General features: G+C 47.1%; 2 protein-coding genes across 2 annotated transcripts in view; both read right to left on the reverse strand.

Moving 5' to 3' along the window:
* LOC146196526 (protein D2-like) lies at window positions 1-624 on the reverse strand. Its single transcript, XM_084597035.1, has one exon. The coding sequence runs from the start codon at window positions 622-624 to the stop codon at window positions 1-3; it is 624 nt and encodes a 207-aa protein (XP_084453161.1).
* Window positions 625-12,207: 11,583 nt separating this feature from the next.
* Window positions 12,208-16,405, reverse strand: part of l(2)gl (LLGL domain-containing protein l(2)gl) — a 61,889-nt gene continuing 57,691 nt past the window's right edge. The window contains exons 22-23 of the mRNA XM_084598274.1: window positions 15,342-15,551; window positions 12,208-14,504 (exon numbers count right to left, since the gene is read on the reverse strand). Of these exons, the coding sequence (XP_084454400.1) occupies window positions 14,486-14,504; window positions 15,342-15,551 (229 nt within the window). The 3' untranslated portion in view covers window positions 12,208-14,485. The remainder of the gene's footprint in view (window positions 14,505-15,341; window positions 15,552-16,405) is intronic.

Consider the following 16,405-nt stretch of genomic DNA (forward strand, 5'->3'; position numbering starts at 1 on the left):
TCAGGCGTTTTCCGCATAAAAGAAGGTGCCTGCAGCTGGTATCTGAGAGGGCATCTTCTGAGTAACACTTGACAAGTGGAAGCTGTTCCTTTTCTGTGGAGCTACATCTGCGCTGCCCAGTCGCCTGCCATCCTGACAGTAGACGAGGAGAGCGTAGCGGTGAGGTCCGGATCCTTTGGGCGGTGAGGGCCCGTTGTACGGCGTCGCAGTTTCGCCCTCGTGGAAGCGAGTGGTGTGCTCAGCGTTGACCACCATCCAGTGGAGCCAGCTGCGCGCCGTGGGATTAGCTTTGCTGGGCGCGTCCGGGTCGACCATGATGAGCGTGTATGGAGAGCCGCAGTTTAGGAAGCCGTCTAGGCTCACTGCGGGGGCACTGGCGGCCTGTCCGGGCGTCAGCTTTTCGCCCAACTTCATCACTGTGGCGCTCCCGTACTTGACGTCGAGCAGAGCGTGCGGGGCGTCGTGCAGAGACAGGTCATCGACGAGGCCGGACGTCCTCCACATGTTGATGTCCTTTTTCGACAGTTTCTTCGATTTCGAAGCCGCCTTGGAGCGTTCCTCTGCTGGGCTGTAGCTGCACAGAGCCAGCAGAAGCAAAGTCGGAAGCCAGACGAGGATCATCATCTTGTCCTTCTGGGAAGGTGGAGTGAAGTGACCGGGGCTGCTGCTGGGACAATACTGCCTGCTAGTAGGAGCTGCGATCGAGGCAGTGGGTTGTGCCGTGTGCAGGCTTTCCCTTTTTGGCTATGTTTTCTTCGACGACTGGCACCGGAAAGATGGATCTATGAAACTCCGCATACCATACCCGTACCGCGACTGTTCTGATTGTTTTCTGCGGCATCACGTGTCACCAGATACCCCCAAAGATGGCGGAACGGCGCTGATCGCATATCCATTCTGCGTCATGTAAGTGTGATCTCCGGACACACGTCCTGTTCGCACACGTACGCGATCTTTCCTTTGTCTGCTGCACAATGTATATGCTGCTGCCGTTCAGCGACGCCCAGCCGCACCCAGAATAGCATTTGATATATTATGCTACGCTAAGTGTGACTTCAGTTCAATACTTAATTTTCTGGTAGCCTTGCGTGTAGCTATGACAGGATGAGGTAAAATAAAGCAAGAAAATTGTTGCAGTCGACAACACACGAGATATTGCGAAAGCACAGGAAAACGCCTAGTAAAAAAGCCTTCTGCTCTAAAACCTTACAATTTTTTTCAAAGGCAGAGCACTAGAAGGGCCAGGAAGGTGGTTTGAACGGCTCATGACCGGCAATGAAAGGCGAAATGGTTTGTCGGGGTAGCTTCTGATCATTTTGAAATATTGGATAGTTGCCAAGTGTCTCAAATTGCGAGCAGTTAGTGTTGTGCTGTTTGAAAGTAATTGATTATCCTTCAATTTCATTGATGTGGCTCTCTTACCTCACGTATTTACCTCGCGCATTTGACTCTTCTTAATATTACGGGGATCAGATATTGCTTCTTGGGAGCATTTGCAGGGAGCCGATTACCGAGTGTGGAAATAATAAAATGGTGTTGTATCGTCGACGACCTCATTTCTGCATAGTGATGGTTCTCCACATGGTAGCTAAAAATGCTTCGGTCGAATTTGATGGCCCATATTGCGTCAGGTTTAGTCATAACCATTTATTTTTCCTTTGAATGTGGCGATTAGGCACGTCTCAGGGGGAGACGGAGTGGAGGCAGAAATTTCAAGCAACATAGGCATACAAACAAAAAATAATTACCAGACATAAAACATTGACAAGATCATCGCCAGTGCTGCTAATTAAATGTTGAATTCACATCCAGACGTCGAAGAAGTACTTCCCAGCCTACGAGAAACAACCTCATATAGTAATGTACCTGTCAGACTGTCAGAGCACAGCTGGGGCTTCACCAGTATAGACATGGTCTCCATACGAAATTAAGAAATTTAAGCTTGCTTGTCTTTGCTTCGGCTTCAGAACAAATAAGTAAATAAAATTACGGGGAACATGCAAGCTCCGCCTTCCAAAGTACACAATATTGACCGAAATATGTAATCGGGTTAAGATGCATTACGATATTCAATAATTAACGAGAATTTCTCATTCTAATTTGGCAGTGAAACTCACCTAAGAACGAGTGAAGTAGCATCTTCCGGCCAAACGCTGTAATTATCACTTTAATAACCCACGTGACCATATCTTGGGAAAATATCACGTTTTCGTAACTGCAGTGTTCCTTTTTGTTGTTGTTGTTGTTCAGTGTTCGCCTTGTTTTATTATATAATGCACTCTCCCGGTGCACCCGTCAGCAAAAAGCATCCTTCATTCATTCGTAAACCTTTATTCATGAGGATGACTTGAGGTCTAGACGGAAGGGGGTCTGGACCTGTCCTGGCACGGCTGGCCTCCACGCCCGCTGCACATCTGCTCACCACATTCAGACTTACGAAGACTGGACAGCCCCCAATACCAACGCCAAGCGCAAGCTTAGTGCCCTGCTAGACTTCATGTCGGAGTCTGGCGCCCTCAACCATCCTTACTTCGCATCGCCCATGATGTGCTCTTAGCGTTTGTCACTACATGGCGCCACAGTGTTTTGAAGTGTTTTGAAGATGTACAGAGTACAAACAAGAGATCCGTATGGAACACCTCAATAACAATAATGTCACCAGCAGCCTCGTCTTTGAAGCTCGAGCCGGCGCCTTAGAACTCTGGCATACCGCCGGCGCTTTGATGACCAAGTGGAAAGTGCTATGTGCAGAGATTGTGGTGTGGACGAGGAGACCACTGAACACCTGTTCTTGCACTGCACGGGGCTCAAACCAGCGCCGAAAGTTAGCACCACGCTACCGCAGGCGCTCGGCTTCTCCCAGCTCAACGTTGGGGGTGGCCGAGCTAGTGGCTACGACCAAGAAGCGACTGCGCGACTGAGTGGTGTGCCATCTGGGCGCACGTTGATGCCCAACCCGTGTGCATGTATACTATCAACTATCTTAGCCAAAAGGCCGAGAAGCGATGAAGAACATGGGAGAGCGTTATTCTGCTTTTGTGTGAATGCATGCAATATGTATATATAGTGACGAAGAAGAACCTCTTTTTGTCGTCACCTAAAAAAAGTTATGACCCCAGCTGCGACATTCACCGTCCGCGTAGCCGATGGCAGTTGTGCAGCTGCAGCCGGCATGTGTACTGCTCGTGTAAGTGTTGCCGATCACCATACTTCTGTCCTTTTCACCGTTCTGCACGGCTGTCCTCAAGACGTAATTCTTGGGTTCGACTTCTTATCTGCTCATTCCGCCTTCATCGACTGTACTGCTGGTCTTCTGCGCCTCGACCTGCCTATATGCCCTGAGGACCTAACAAGCCCATCTCGCCTTCGCTCCGCCATATTCTGTCGCCTGCACCGGAAGCTGCCGTCTATGTCCATTTAGTGCCCTATCCAGCCGTTCCTGTCGGGGACTATCTTGCCTGTCCTATCACCGATGTCGTTCTGCAGCGTAATGTTGCACTTCCTCATCTCATCATCTATGTCCGTCAAAGCCACTCTGCCTGTCCTCAACTTCAGCATATCGCCACAGGTTCTTCCCGAAGGCATTACACTTGCTGAGCTGTCCTCGCTGAGCGAATGCACAATGTCAATTCTCAAGCATGAGTCTCCGTCTGGAGTTCCTATTGGCGCCGCCCAGTCCAGCTCCAGTTCTGGTGTCCTGGGATTATTGCGGCAGATCTACCACACGATCTCGCACAAGATCTGCACAACCTTCTGCTTGCTTACAGCGATATCTTCGACATCGGTCGCCGTCCGCTGAGTCAGACAACAGCCGTTACTCATCGCATAGACACCGCTTACGTCAGTCCTGTCCACCAGCGCCCATAATACAAAGCGAGGTCGACAAGATGCTGGCCAACAACATCATCGAGCCTTCTGGTACCCCGTGGGAATCTCCTGTGGTTCTCGTTAAAAAGAAAGACAACACATGGCGTTCCTGCGTTGATTATCGCCGCAATCTGCGCTCGGATGGTTTATAGTTCTTGTTAGTTGTGCCTCATCACCTAATTCGCTCTACCGTTCTAGAGCAGCTGCATGATGCACCCACAGCTGGCCGTCTGGGTGTTACCCGCACCTATGACAACGTAGGTCGACGTTTTTTCTGGCCTGGATTTTACCGATCTGTGTGGCGCTATATATCTGGTTGCAAGCTGTGTCAACGCAGGAAAAAGCCCTCTGTACACTCCCTCCCAGCACAAGTGAACAACCCTAGTTGGCAGCTAATCTTAACTTTGTGATACTGTTACGTCACACAGCTGATCGAAAAATCAGTGCTTGTCCGTGTAACCTGCCAACTACCACCTGCAAGAGCCATGTCCCAATATGTTCACAAAGCCGTGGCAACGCAGGAGTTTCTGCAGAAAAAGATTTGAACGCTATCGCGTTAACAAATAAAAATATATATGCAATGGTCTATTTTGTGTACAGTGCGTAGCCGCTGCAGCACTTTTGTAGAGACGCTCCTCTGTAAACCGCCACCTGCAACGCTTTCTTCCCGTCAGTATACTTAGAGTTAATTAGGCAGAAAATTGCACACTCCTGCAAGCATATGTGACACCTCATACTTATGACTGCATCGTTGCTCGCAAGCTTTGGTGAGTAAAAACGTGTTTTGCTTTTCTTCCGAGATTATGGGCACTGGACTGATTAAAATACAGTGTCACCGTGCTTCTGCTCAACTCTTGTATATCGATAGAGAGCTGCGATTTATGCATGCCGCTACAGAGTTTGAAGGCTCTACCTAATGAGCGTAAAAGCATCATGCCCTTTCCGGCTGCTAAACGCTGGATACCTGTCTGCTCGTCATGTACAGTCGTGAGCAAAAGTGGTATACGTACAACACTTAGCCGGTGACGGAGCTCGGGAAAAGTGCATTGAAATACCATACAACGATGGCGACAAGGACGACAGTGGCACGTGCATGTGGATAAAATGGGGAATTGCCATTGTTGTCTCTATCTTATATAGCTGTTATCAGATGAAGTCATGATGCACTTTTCCCGAGCTCTGCCACCGGCTGAGTGTTGTATACTACTTTTGCTCACGACTACATATTCACGTCTACAATGAGCCCCTAAGCCGAAGACACATTTCATATCAGTGTTGCAGCATTCAGGGCAAGCCCCAAGTCCTGCCATGTGTAGTCCGAAGTGATAGCTGTACCCATCGAGGCATGCTGCTGACGTACGGCCTTCTCTGGCAGCATTTAAAATGTTGGAAGGAGCGTTGTGTCATTGATTGCCGTAGAATTTCACGATTAGGAGGGCGATGTGGATGGAGGCCATTATGATGCGTTTGAGTTCAGCCAATTTTCACAATTAAAGTTTGAGCTACTATTTACATGAGCTATTGGCCCGGTGTTATAATATCCCATTTTTTCTTCTCTACCTCTATACCAACATTAGACTTCAATTTCCCGCAGAAGTTCTATCCACAGCGTTCATTCTATCAGCTTCATCACAGCCTTCACGTATTTGGCCCCGCGAAATGCCACCACTTCAACACACCTGCGTCATCTGCGCGTCCAAGCAGCGCGTTGCCTCTGTTTGCGTGTTGTAAGACCTAGCGTGCGGCCACAGTCATCAAAGCAGCTGCGACAATACAGTCCCACCACACCTTTCGCGAGTGCAGAGGGCGCAAAAAAGACGGGGACGTAGGAAGGACACAAACGAGCGGCAACTTGCGTGCTTTCTTTTACAGTCCTTGCTGATGTGCTTTATCCAGTGTTCTCTGTAAAGCGAGAGCACGAAATCATCTTATTCCCCTACGTCTACTTTCCCTGCTTACTACCCAAGCATGGTCGTCACTTCCGTACATTTTTTTGTTTCACATAAGACGGCTGCCTTTGGTTTCAAGACTTGCCTATTTATTACGCGATGGCGTACTCAGCTCAATCCACCGAAAAGCCCCGGCGCCGTGGACGGCAGTCGGAAAACATAGGGTGGACACTTAAGGTCCGTCTTTGATAGCGCAGCGTTGATGGCTCCCGTCTGCAGGCTCCACTTGCATCTCCTTCTTTGCGCACAGTACATGCACATTACATTCAAAAAGTGTTACATGCGAAGGGTGAACACAATTCGCGCTATCACGCGTAAGCATCCTCCTAACTTTTCATCACAACTCTAAATGGGGGCATTGAAGTTTCTAACAGGTATAGTATGAATGATCAGAACTATGCCCACGCAGACAAGGCCTTCTAGATTTTTTTTTTTTTTTTTGGCGTATGTTCTTCTCAGTTGATTGGCAGACAAGTCGCCGTGCTACCTTTTCAGGGCGAGTAAACTGCACGTGTTAAACATATGGAGGCCTATAAAATGCACTATACCTCAGGGCACGTCCATATTTGACGGAAAACTTTTGTAAGCGTTCGTAAAGCTTTTGTTGATCAGAGACTCTGCTGAGAGAAAAAGTTTTTATTAAAGCAATCTCAAGTGGTCGGATCCCCTATTCAGGGAGCCCGTTGGACACTACCGCCGATCTAGCTCACGTACTCCAGCGACTTCTGCTTGTGCCGCAGGTCAGAGCCGGACGGCGCGACCTCTCATTGCTCAGCCATCGGATTCTTTATTTTTATTAGGACAGAAACTGCGCTGAGCTTTTAGGAAGTGTTTGCTTCGCCCCACCTGTGTGTATTGAGTGCTGACAAGCGCACAGTCGCGGGTGAAAGAAGGCAAGGACGAAACATAACACATACGATGGCGGCTGCAGTTCTTCCATGCATTTCAGTGCGTCGCCATTTCGTCGCTATGCCGATGGAGTATACGCTTTCATTTATGTACTGTCATTGCGGTACTCGTTGTTTCCGTACCAGAGTACACTGCCTAAAGATAATATGTTAGTGGCAGTGATCCTGCATTTCAGCGATGCTATCTATGCTTCAGTTTCTTGACGTCGGCCTTAGTGGCAATTATTGTGTTATCTGGAAATGTGAGCGTTGCCAGATGAGTACGCACAGTGTCGGTGCGTAATGTTACAGTCGCGGTCGAAAGATGGGAAGGGCGAAAAGTAATACATTGTGGCAACGGCGGCTGCGGTTCCTCCGTGTCTTTTAGTGCGTCGCTCAGCGACGCACTAAAACGTGGACCTCGTGTACCATTGGCCTTTTGGTTTGAGACAGATTGTTTCTATTTGTAGACAGTTTTGAATCCTGTCTGGTTCTCTTTTACTAATGCTCTGTTGGATGCCAATGGGTGCTTTTAGTAAAGCAGTAACATGCAGTGCCTATGTTTTCAATGCATGCAGCAGGCATGACGTTTCTGCTTTTACTGTTTGCAGGGAGTGTCTGTGGCATCGAACAAAGCATGAGCTGAACCAGTAGGATGTGAATAGAGTTCACACTCCAAAATGAGCCTTCTTGATTAGGAGGTCAAATGTATGTTTCTGCACTACAGGCTGCATCAGTATTTGGGTCAAAAAGAAGTGTCCTGCGGACGTCCACCGATCATAAAGGTTGGTACGCGGAAGGGTGGTTGGACGTCCAGCATGCGACGACCAGCTTTTCACATCCACTGGCGTCCCATCATGGAACAGAATTTTCCGGTGGATGTCTTGTGGCTACTTTAAAAACGGACGTCCATTTCTGGACAATTCACGGACGTCCGAGCGTCCGGGTTTTGATGTCCACCGGACCGCCATTTTCCACGGACCGCCATTTTCTTTGCACCGGACGTCCCTCGGACGACCGCAACATGTCCATCGGATTTTCGGCGGACCTTTGGAGACGTCTGGTCGACGATCGGCGGAGTATCCGTTGCCGGACATCCGCTGGATTCTCAACGGATTTATTTGGCCTAATGAGTCTGGCTGTACTTGAGAGCTTTGGAGTAATGCAACCATCCCTGGCGAGTTGCGAACTATGTACGAGTATGTTCTTGCTCTATGGTACTGGAGAATATCTGTAAACTTGCCCACGAAGAGCTGGAGCGCGCAGGAGAGCATTACAGCCGCTACTAAGACATCAAGAGCCGCAAACGCTCCCTCAAACCGGGAGAGCAAGTTCTTTCCACAGAGCATAAGCTGCTCATGCAATGGAAGGGGCCTTTTTGGGTCATCAGCCGCAGGGGCGATGTCGACTATGAAGTGGACTTGGGCAATGTCCCAAAAATATTCCATATCAACATGCTAAAGATATACCAGCAAAGGAAAGACGGCACCATTGTGGCTTTCGTAGGTGCAGTAATCTTTTTTTTTTTTTTTTTTTTTGCAGCAGCAGCAGCAGCAGACACTGGAGAGATAGAACTTCCTAAGCCCTCCCTGCCTATCACGGATGTACTACACAGGCCAATAAACTTCTGCAATCGTACGAAGGTATATTTTCGAACCTCCCGGGAAAGACCACGCTGATCGAGTGCCAACTGAAGTTACAGTGCGACAAGCCGATAAATGTAAAGCAATAGCCGCTACCATACATTTTGAGGCTGGTAATTGCACCAGGAGCGGACTTGCTCCGACTAGATATCATTGAGCCATCGGAGTCGCCCTACAACTTTCCTGTGATCGCCGTCCGCAAGCCAGACAGGACGCATCGATCGGCTATGCATCGACTTCCGGAAACTAAACGAAGTCATCGCAGACGACGCCGAGCCCTTACCTTATCGCCTCGGTAGGCCGCAAGAAATTATTTTCCAAGCTGGACTTATCTATGCGATATTGGCGGGTACCGTTGTCACCCGATTCAAAGACGGACTGCTTTCACGGTTAGCACGGGGCGCTTTCAATTCCGATATACGCCTTTCGGTATTAAAACGGCGCCAGATATTTACGAAGCTGATTTACGATATTTACGAAGACCTTGGCCGACATTCCCGACGTGGAATACTCCTTCGACGATGTTCTCATTGCAAGTGCTACATGAGAACAGCATCGCCAAACATTGTAAGATATGTCGTTGCCCGAGTTGAGGCGGCTGGTCGAAATGGAAACCGTCGCGTTCTTGGGCCACCAAATTGCGTCCGTAGAGTTGTCGCCCCTCACCAAGACCCTACAGAAGATGCAAGAATCTTCACGTCCGACGATCCTTGACGATAGGCCGCAGCGCAACCAACCGAGAGTATAAAAAGGCAGACCGCATCACGCCCGCGGCAGTGCGCTTTGGGAAGATTCAGTCTTCCGAGCATCACTCGCGGCCGCTCGCTCTGGGAAAGTTTTTCCCCGAGCCCGCGATCAACTCATCTGCGACTACGACGCGTCATCAAACAGGAAAGCCACGAGAACTCCTTTTTGCCACAGACTGTCGGTTAACTGAATATTGTTTCGCCTTTGTTTAAACCTTGATCTGGCTTAGCATTTTACGCTGTGTTCTGTCACCCTTGCCCCTACTTATATCTGGATTACTTGCTAATTGACAAAAACTGTGAATTACAAAAGTGGTTGTGAAGAACAACAGCGCAGTAGCTTTGGCCGTTCTGCAATCCACCACAACACCTACTTCTGTGCATACCACGTGTTGTACACTAATCAATAATGAGTAGACAGCTGGTGTGTTCACAGTTGATCAGCATCTGCATTGCCGCAATGACATACCATGTCATGCTGCACTACATTTGGCTCATATTTTCCCATCAGTGTATTGATTTTATGCGACATATATTTTAGTTGGTTGGTTTATTTGGTTGATAGGGTTCACAGTCCCAAAGCGACTAAGGCTACAAAACATGCCGTAATGGTCAGCTTCAGAAATTGACCAGCTGGGGTTCTTCAACGTGCACTGTTATCACATATCACACAGGCACCTTGCCTCCTTAGAAAAGCGGTTGCAGTGGCCAGGATACATATATTTTAGTCGTCATATGGCTATATAGCAAAGCACATATGTTGCCCACATTACTGTCCTCGCCTAGCAATATTAGAGCCGCGCGGTTGCATTTAGTGATTAGCACGTTTGTAATTTGGTGTTTAAACTCAATTACCACGTATGTGCAACAATTCGAGCTGCAGTTTCTACAAGGAAGCAGCAAGTTAGTTACATGATGCAGTACCTGCGAGATAATGCAACACAGCGTTATTTCTAATTTCACCAAAACTAAAGTGACCATATATTCCTCAGACCTAAATGTGGGACCTGAAAGGGGGGAAGGGGGGAGGGCATCTGCATTACACAACATGCAGTTTAGACATGCTCTTTTTACTGTCATGTAGAGTTAACGGGCATACGCAATGGTCGCTTTTTCTCTGCTCCTGCGCCTTGGGGCAGATAAAACTTGCCGGAGGTCAAAATTATTCGAGGAGTTGCTAAGCCCTTGCTTATACTGGACTTTTTGCAGGTTAGCTGCTCTGCAACGCTCAGAATCACAGAAAATGCAGACATTACACACGCCAGATTTTGGCGGCTAAACATCATGCAGTGTTCTTTTCTTCCAGCTTTTGCCTACCTGGCAACTAAACCTAATACTTCTGGATTCAATGAATATTCTTCAGCAGCCCTTCATTTTTGCAGATGTGCACGTGGTACTGTTGACACGTCATGTGAACATTCACTTTGAGCAACAGCATCCCTTTAAGTGTCTGCAAGTGCGGAGGCTCAAGCTTATCCGTCAAATAAAAGCTCTTGCATCTGTATCAGGCAAGCACATAGAATGCTCAGTAATTGCCCTCATGTTGTCGCAAATCACATCATTCGTCTCAAAGTGCTGAAGCACATATCCACCCACTATTCCTCGACCGACTTCTTCTAGCTCTACCCTTCATCTAGTTTTTCAGTTGTAACATAATGTGAAACGTTATAGGATTTGTCAGATAAAGCGTTCGACGGATCCAACTGAGCTCTGAAGTCTTTACTTGCACATCTCAAAAGGGCCAGTGCTAACTTGAGAGAGACCCACAAGATACTGCTGAGCTCATCAAATTGGTTGCACCATCGCTTGGGGTAGAATGCAGACGTCTGATAGAACTTTCTCGCAACTTCTGCTGCCAATCTTCTCAACGCGCACTTGGTGGCAAAAATGCCTGATGAAGCCTGTCTTAGAATTTGAACCGCAGCTAGTTCAAGGCTTTGTGAACTTCCATGGCAGTCCTCGAATCTCTTTAATCTGCAACACAGTCGAATAAAGCATGCCAGCTTGACCTCGTGTAGAAATTAGCCGAAAGCTCCCAAACTAAAATTTCAAAACAACTTAATCAAAAAGAGGCATTTTTCTGCCAACAATAAGAATGATGTCAAAGCCAGAAGATGAAATGTTTCCGAGGTTTTGAGCTGCAGTCCATCAACTGAAAGCTTTGGTTGTGGGCGATCGTATGATATTCAAAGACACTTCTGGAAGCAGCTAGTTTTAACTCCTCGTCACCAGCACGTTCTCCCCTGAAAGACTGGGACACTGGAAGATGCAGTAGCTGACATATACTGCTCGTGCTTCTAGATGCTTATATGTCAGCACGTCTCCTGTGGGAGGAAAAGTCTGCTCCACATGTTCGCAGCGGACATCGCATGCCGAATTCGGTTTCTTCAGGATCGGGAACTCCTTACATAGTTCATTGAATTCACACTTCCATTTAGGTATTGCTATTGGCGTGATGAAGGAGCATTAAAACCATCAAACGTAAGCATGCGGCCTAAACAGAGTAGGCAAACGTATATGAGAAAACGAGTTTTGAGCCTAGCCATAACTTAGGCTCACTAGCTTGCCAACACAAGTTTCTCCGGCTATCTCATCCAGATTGAGAAAAGATGCCACTCAATAGGCGGAGCGAATGTGGCCAGTGTAGCGAAGACGGGACAAAATGCCGTCCCACCAGCATGCTGGCGGGACAGCGGGACCACGCCTACAAAGAGGGACATGTCCCGCCTAAATCGGGACGGATGGTCACTTTAACCAAAACCGCTCATTCTACCTCACCCTGCAATATATGACTTTTAATACAGCACTATCCCATAGCAGATGTTTTGCTGCAAAATGTTTACGAAACCTGGAACCAGCATTAGGGAGCTACAGCCAAGGTACTGCTGCATCAACGATAGCAATGGGAAATAAAGCAGCACACCACATTTACCTTTTAAGTAAAGGCTGTGGTAGTGCATGTGAACTTCAATGCCCCAAAATGACTCTGGTTAAAAGAGACGCTGTGGTGAAGGGTTCCAGATAAATTTAGGCAATATCAATAATCAATCTACCATGCCCACAAAATCATACCACAAAAGCAGTTTTCAAACATTTTATTTCAAAACTGGCCCTGTAAAAAAAAAAATGGTTGAAAAAATCTGAAAGCGATAAAAAAAACACCATGTTGTAGTATAGCTGTTGTACCACCATCACCAATATGAACATTTTTCCGTGGCATAATTCGAGGCATACTGTAGAAGGATTCTCGGTAAACTGCTGCCCTCATAACACACATGCACACATGCAGCAAAAAGCTGCCCTGTATAAACATGCGAAGAAGACTTGTGGTGACGAGCACAATAAACAAGACACAAAAAAAAAAAAAAAAGAGCCTTAAATATGTTATAGTATATATATATATAATATGTATAGACCTTTAAAAAAAAATGGAAACACCGCCACTTGCTGCTCTAAGAAAAAGCCAGGTAAAAAAAACTGCCGAGAAGTGCTCTTCTTCCTCTCCCCATTTTACTTTTTTTTTTTTTTCTGGAAGGCTGAAAAAATGGCACTTTTTGATTATGAGATGATTTACCCTCGTCTCCCTCCCCACAAAGAAGAGAAAAAGTGAAAACGGGATGAGAAGTGTTGCTGATTGCCTGGGGGGCAAGGTGCTACACAGCACACACACATACCCCAAATAGATGCCGTGCCTGTGCCAACACAGGGACAGAAAGATAAAATAAAACACAGAATCTTTCACTTGAGCAGAAAATGAAGGAATTCAGACAAGCAAAGAAAACGCGGTGCCATAATTTCTGCACACAGCACTGCAAAGTGGTGTGCTTACATGGTCCACACAGTGGTGCATGTGCAAGTATCACCCTCGTCACACTTATTAGCCTGGTGGGGTGCTTCTTTACTCGGAGCAAACTGCGTGCACATTGCAGCAGCATGCCATCTGTGCTAGTAGTGCTGCTACCACTAAGGCTATCATCGTACACACGATAGACAGCAAGCTGCCCGGTAAAGACAACACTGTAGTCAGCCTCTCGCTTCCTACAGTAGTGGTAACTGCTGAGGCATCTAAAAAACATACGTCCTGCACAAAGCAGCTAACCAGAACCGCGATTCTTGAGCCTCAAAGACTAAGTGCACTGATGTCCTTGACGGTAAAACCTCGGCACAGATTCAAACGTGTAAATCAGTGCTGACCACAGTTGCTAAAGATACAAGAACCGGCAGTTGGCAGCCAAATTATTAGGTGGGAATGCCCCTAAGTCACCTCCGCTCTGCCAGCCCAAAGAACTTAAGACTTGATTGCAGTGTTAATATTTGTGCTCACTGTGAAGTAGTGCACACCGTACACATTCTGGTGAAAAAACAGTGAGCTGTTTGCACGCCTAGGCAAAAAGGCACTTACGGTGCTCTCGAAGTACAATCACAGCCCACCTTGGAATGATTGGTCTCGTTAAATTTAAAATCGAGAAGAAAAAAAGGAGGCCGAAGGCAGCGAGAGCGCGAGAAAGAGTGAGGGGCAGCCACACCCAGTAACTTGGCACCCTAAAGAGTGAGATGAGAAGGGATCAAGTGCTTGTACATGTGCACAAAAGACAGAAAAAAAAAAAAAAAAAGGTCAAAAAATAGTAGGACACAAGATAAGGTCGGGGCGCGTCAAACGGACCATTCCACTTAGTATGTCCTTACACGACTGTCACCTCAAGACATGCCATTTCACTTGTTTCACAACAGCCAACTTCGCAGAGATTGTGTATTAGGTGCAAAGGTGCAGTCATCTTTTTTGCTTTACAACGTGGATGTGCACTTCAAAAACTGCACTACAAAGGGGTAGGAGGACTGTCCCAGGCAGTGCTTCATGATGCAGTCCGTCACTTACAGCCACCACATGGCACTTCGGGGAAGCCAGTTGAACAAAGGGGGATCAGGAACACTTCCTTTTCTTCCACTTCTTCCTTTTACCAAGAATGGAAAAGAAACAAAATACAAACTACTGCTCTTTCCAGCTCTCCCGCCCTCAAGCTCCCTCTTGCAATGCGTCCCTTGGCTGCAGTGCACAGAAAATGCACGTCCACATGCTGGGGCGCACAAATGAGAAGACATGAACATGCACGTGCACACACGAGTGCTCTGCTATACAAGTGTGCTTTGTTCCTTAAACCAGAAAAACAAAATGTGAAAAAAAAAAAAAAAAAAAAAGACAAAACAAGGAGACCAACAACAGGTAACAGGAAGACTTAAAAACCACCTGCTGCTATGAGGAACTAGCTGCAAAATAAAACAACAGTGTGGAGGGAACACAAAAAAGTATAAAAGAGGGGAGTGGGGTCGTAAATGCGCGTGGTGTGAATACAATACAGTTCCAAGCGGCGGCTGCTAGCTGATGAAGGCGGGCTTCAATTTGCTGGGGAGCTCCTGTTTCGAGAAAATGAGAAGGGAAGACTGTCAAACCGCTGTTGGTATTTTGGCCCGTAATGCACATTCAAATGGCCCAAGAAGGAAAGCTCATGGCCCTACATTCACACAAAAGTGGCACTTAAGTGTGTTAGCCTTACGCATAGGTGTTGGTGCTTGCACTGTATTTCTCTTAACAACAATTTTATCACTAATGGCCTGAGTGACTGGATCTGCTTGCCGAGCAGCTAACCTTGTTTCATTTCTAAAATCCTTTTTTTTTCTTTTTTTGCCCAAGACATGCTCGACATCTACAACTGTTCTAGTGCACTGCAAGCCAAGCTTCATGTAAAACACTGAGCATTTTTCAAACCATACCTTAATTTGCATTTTGGCGAGATGCCAATGACACTTTTCCCTGCACGTTTCTTTCTCTCTTTTATTAATAAGTTTGCAGCAGCAACACATCGACATCGGTGCTGCGCCTTCCCGGAGCCGGCCTCTAGAGCCATGTGCCACTGCACCAACAGTGGCACCTGGCGACATGACATGTAAGCATGGCGAGAGGCAATAAAAATGGCCAATCAGCAGGATTCAAAGTAACTGAACGTGCTCATAAGCAGGATATTAATTAATTTCCCTGCATTGAATAAGTGGCAGTATATGATACGACACATGTATACCCGTCTATGGCTACCAGATACCTAAAGAGTGCAAACAGCTCGAAACCACGTGGCAGCAACTCCCGAAACCGATCGGACCGTGCCAAGCACAGGAAGTTTACCTGCTGAGCATTCCCGCTCCGGCAACCAAGCAAACGGACAGCAGCAGACTCGGCAAAATGGTGTAAAAGCTCACCCGTTCACAAGGGTCTCCTCCCGGACGACAACGACAGTCCGCTTCTCGCGCACTACCTCGATCTTGCACTCTGAACGCAACTTGTCGGCCAGCGCCTCGTGGTCCGCAGGCAGCAGGTCTTCTAGTTCGAGCGACTTGAGGTCCCCTACCGTGCTTGTGGTGGTGGTGAAGTTGGACTCGTTTTTGGTGATCACCAGGCTGCTGATGCCACTGAAGTAGGAACAGAGGAAGAGGGAACATTAAGTTGCTGACCATATGGCCTCGACACAAACACAAACAAGATCTGTGTGAATTAGTGCATTTAAGGTGATCTTGGTTCCTCTCAAACTTTTCGGTTCAACAAAACTTTTCGTTGAAGGACGAAAACAGTGCCCGTGCAACACCAGCGATTAAGCAGGGCCTGTTCAGTGCCACTGGCAATGTGCATGCAGCTGTATCTATACAGTCGATCCTCATTATAATGAACATGGCTGTAAAAAATTATTGGATAATAATGAAGCAAAAGCAGTTTTGCTGGTCTGTACTTTAATTCTAAGGGAGTTCAATCTGTACAGTTGAACTTCGCTACAATGAAACTGATGGGGTACATGAAAAGTTTCGTTCAAACAGATTGGACAACACTGTCCAAAACACCATTTTGTTAAAGAAGTCCATCAGCTGCTTTTGTTTTTTATTCTTTTTTTTTTATTCGCCATGTGCAGCGTAGTGGAATTTTCACATTGAATGAGCAACCGCATCCCTGTATTATCAGTGCCTTCCGTTTCGCGGACGTCTCCGAAGAAAGAAGTTTGGATATCGCATCTTTTGATTTCAGAGTCGTGAGAGAGTGCTCAGCGAGATGCCGAAATCGGCTATAACATCTCGTTTTTCCTGCCACTAGATGCCTAGTCGATTATTTTTGGCTTGTCTTCTAAAGAAAAACTTGTGCTCCCCAGCTTTGTGCGCTGCATTCAAGTGCCCCGTGCAAGCAGGAGTGAGAAAAACACAGGCAAATGCGTTGCGTTCTTGACACTGTCACATGGTGTAGAATAAGGATTGATTGTGGCTCTGACTTGGAAGAAAAT

Source organism: Amblyomma maculatum, chromosome 3 (genome assembly GCF_055883805.1).
Source record: "Amblyomma maculatum isolate TAMU_Amacu chromosome 3, ASM5588380v1, whole genome shotgun sequence".
NCBI classification, from domain to species: Eukaryota; Metazoa; Arthropoda; class Arachnida; order Ixodida; family Ixodidae; genus Amblyomma; species Amblyomma maculatum.

Coding starts and splice junctions, on each gene's coding strand:
- LOC146196526 (XM_084597035.1), bottom strand. CDS start 624: ATGATGATCCTCGTCTGGCTTCCGACTTTGCTTCTGCTGGCTCTGTGC.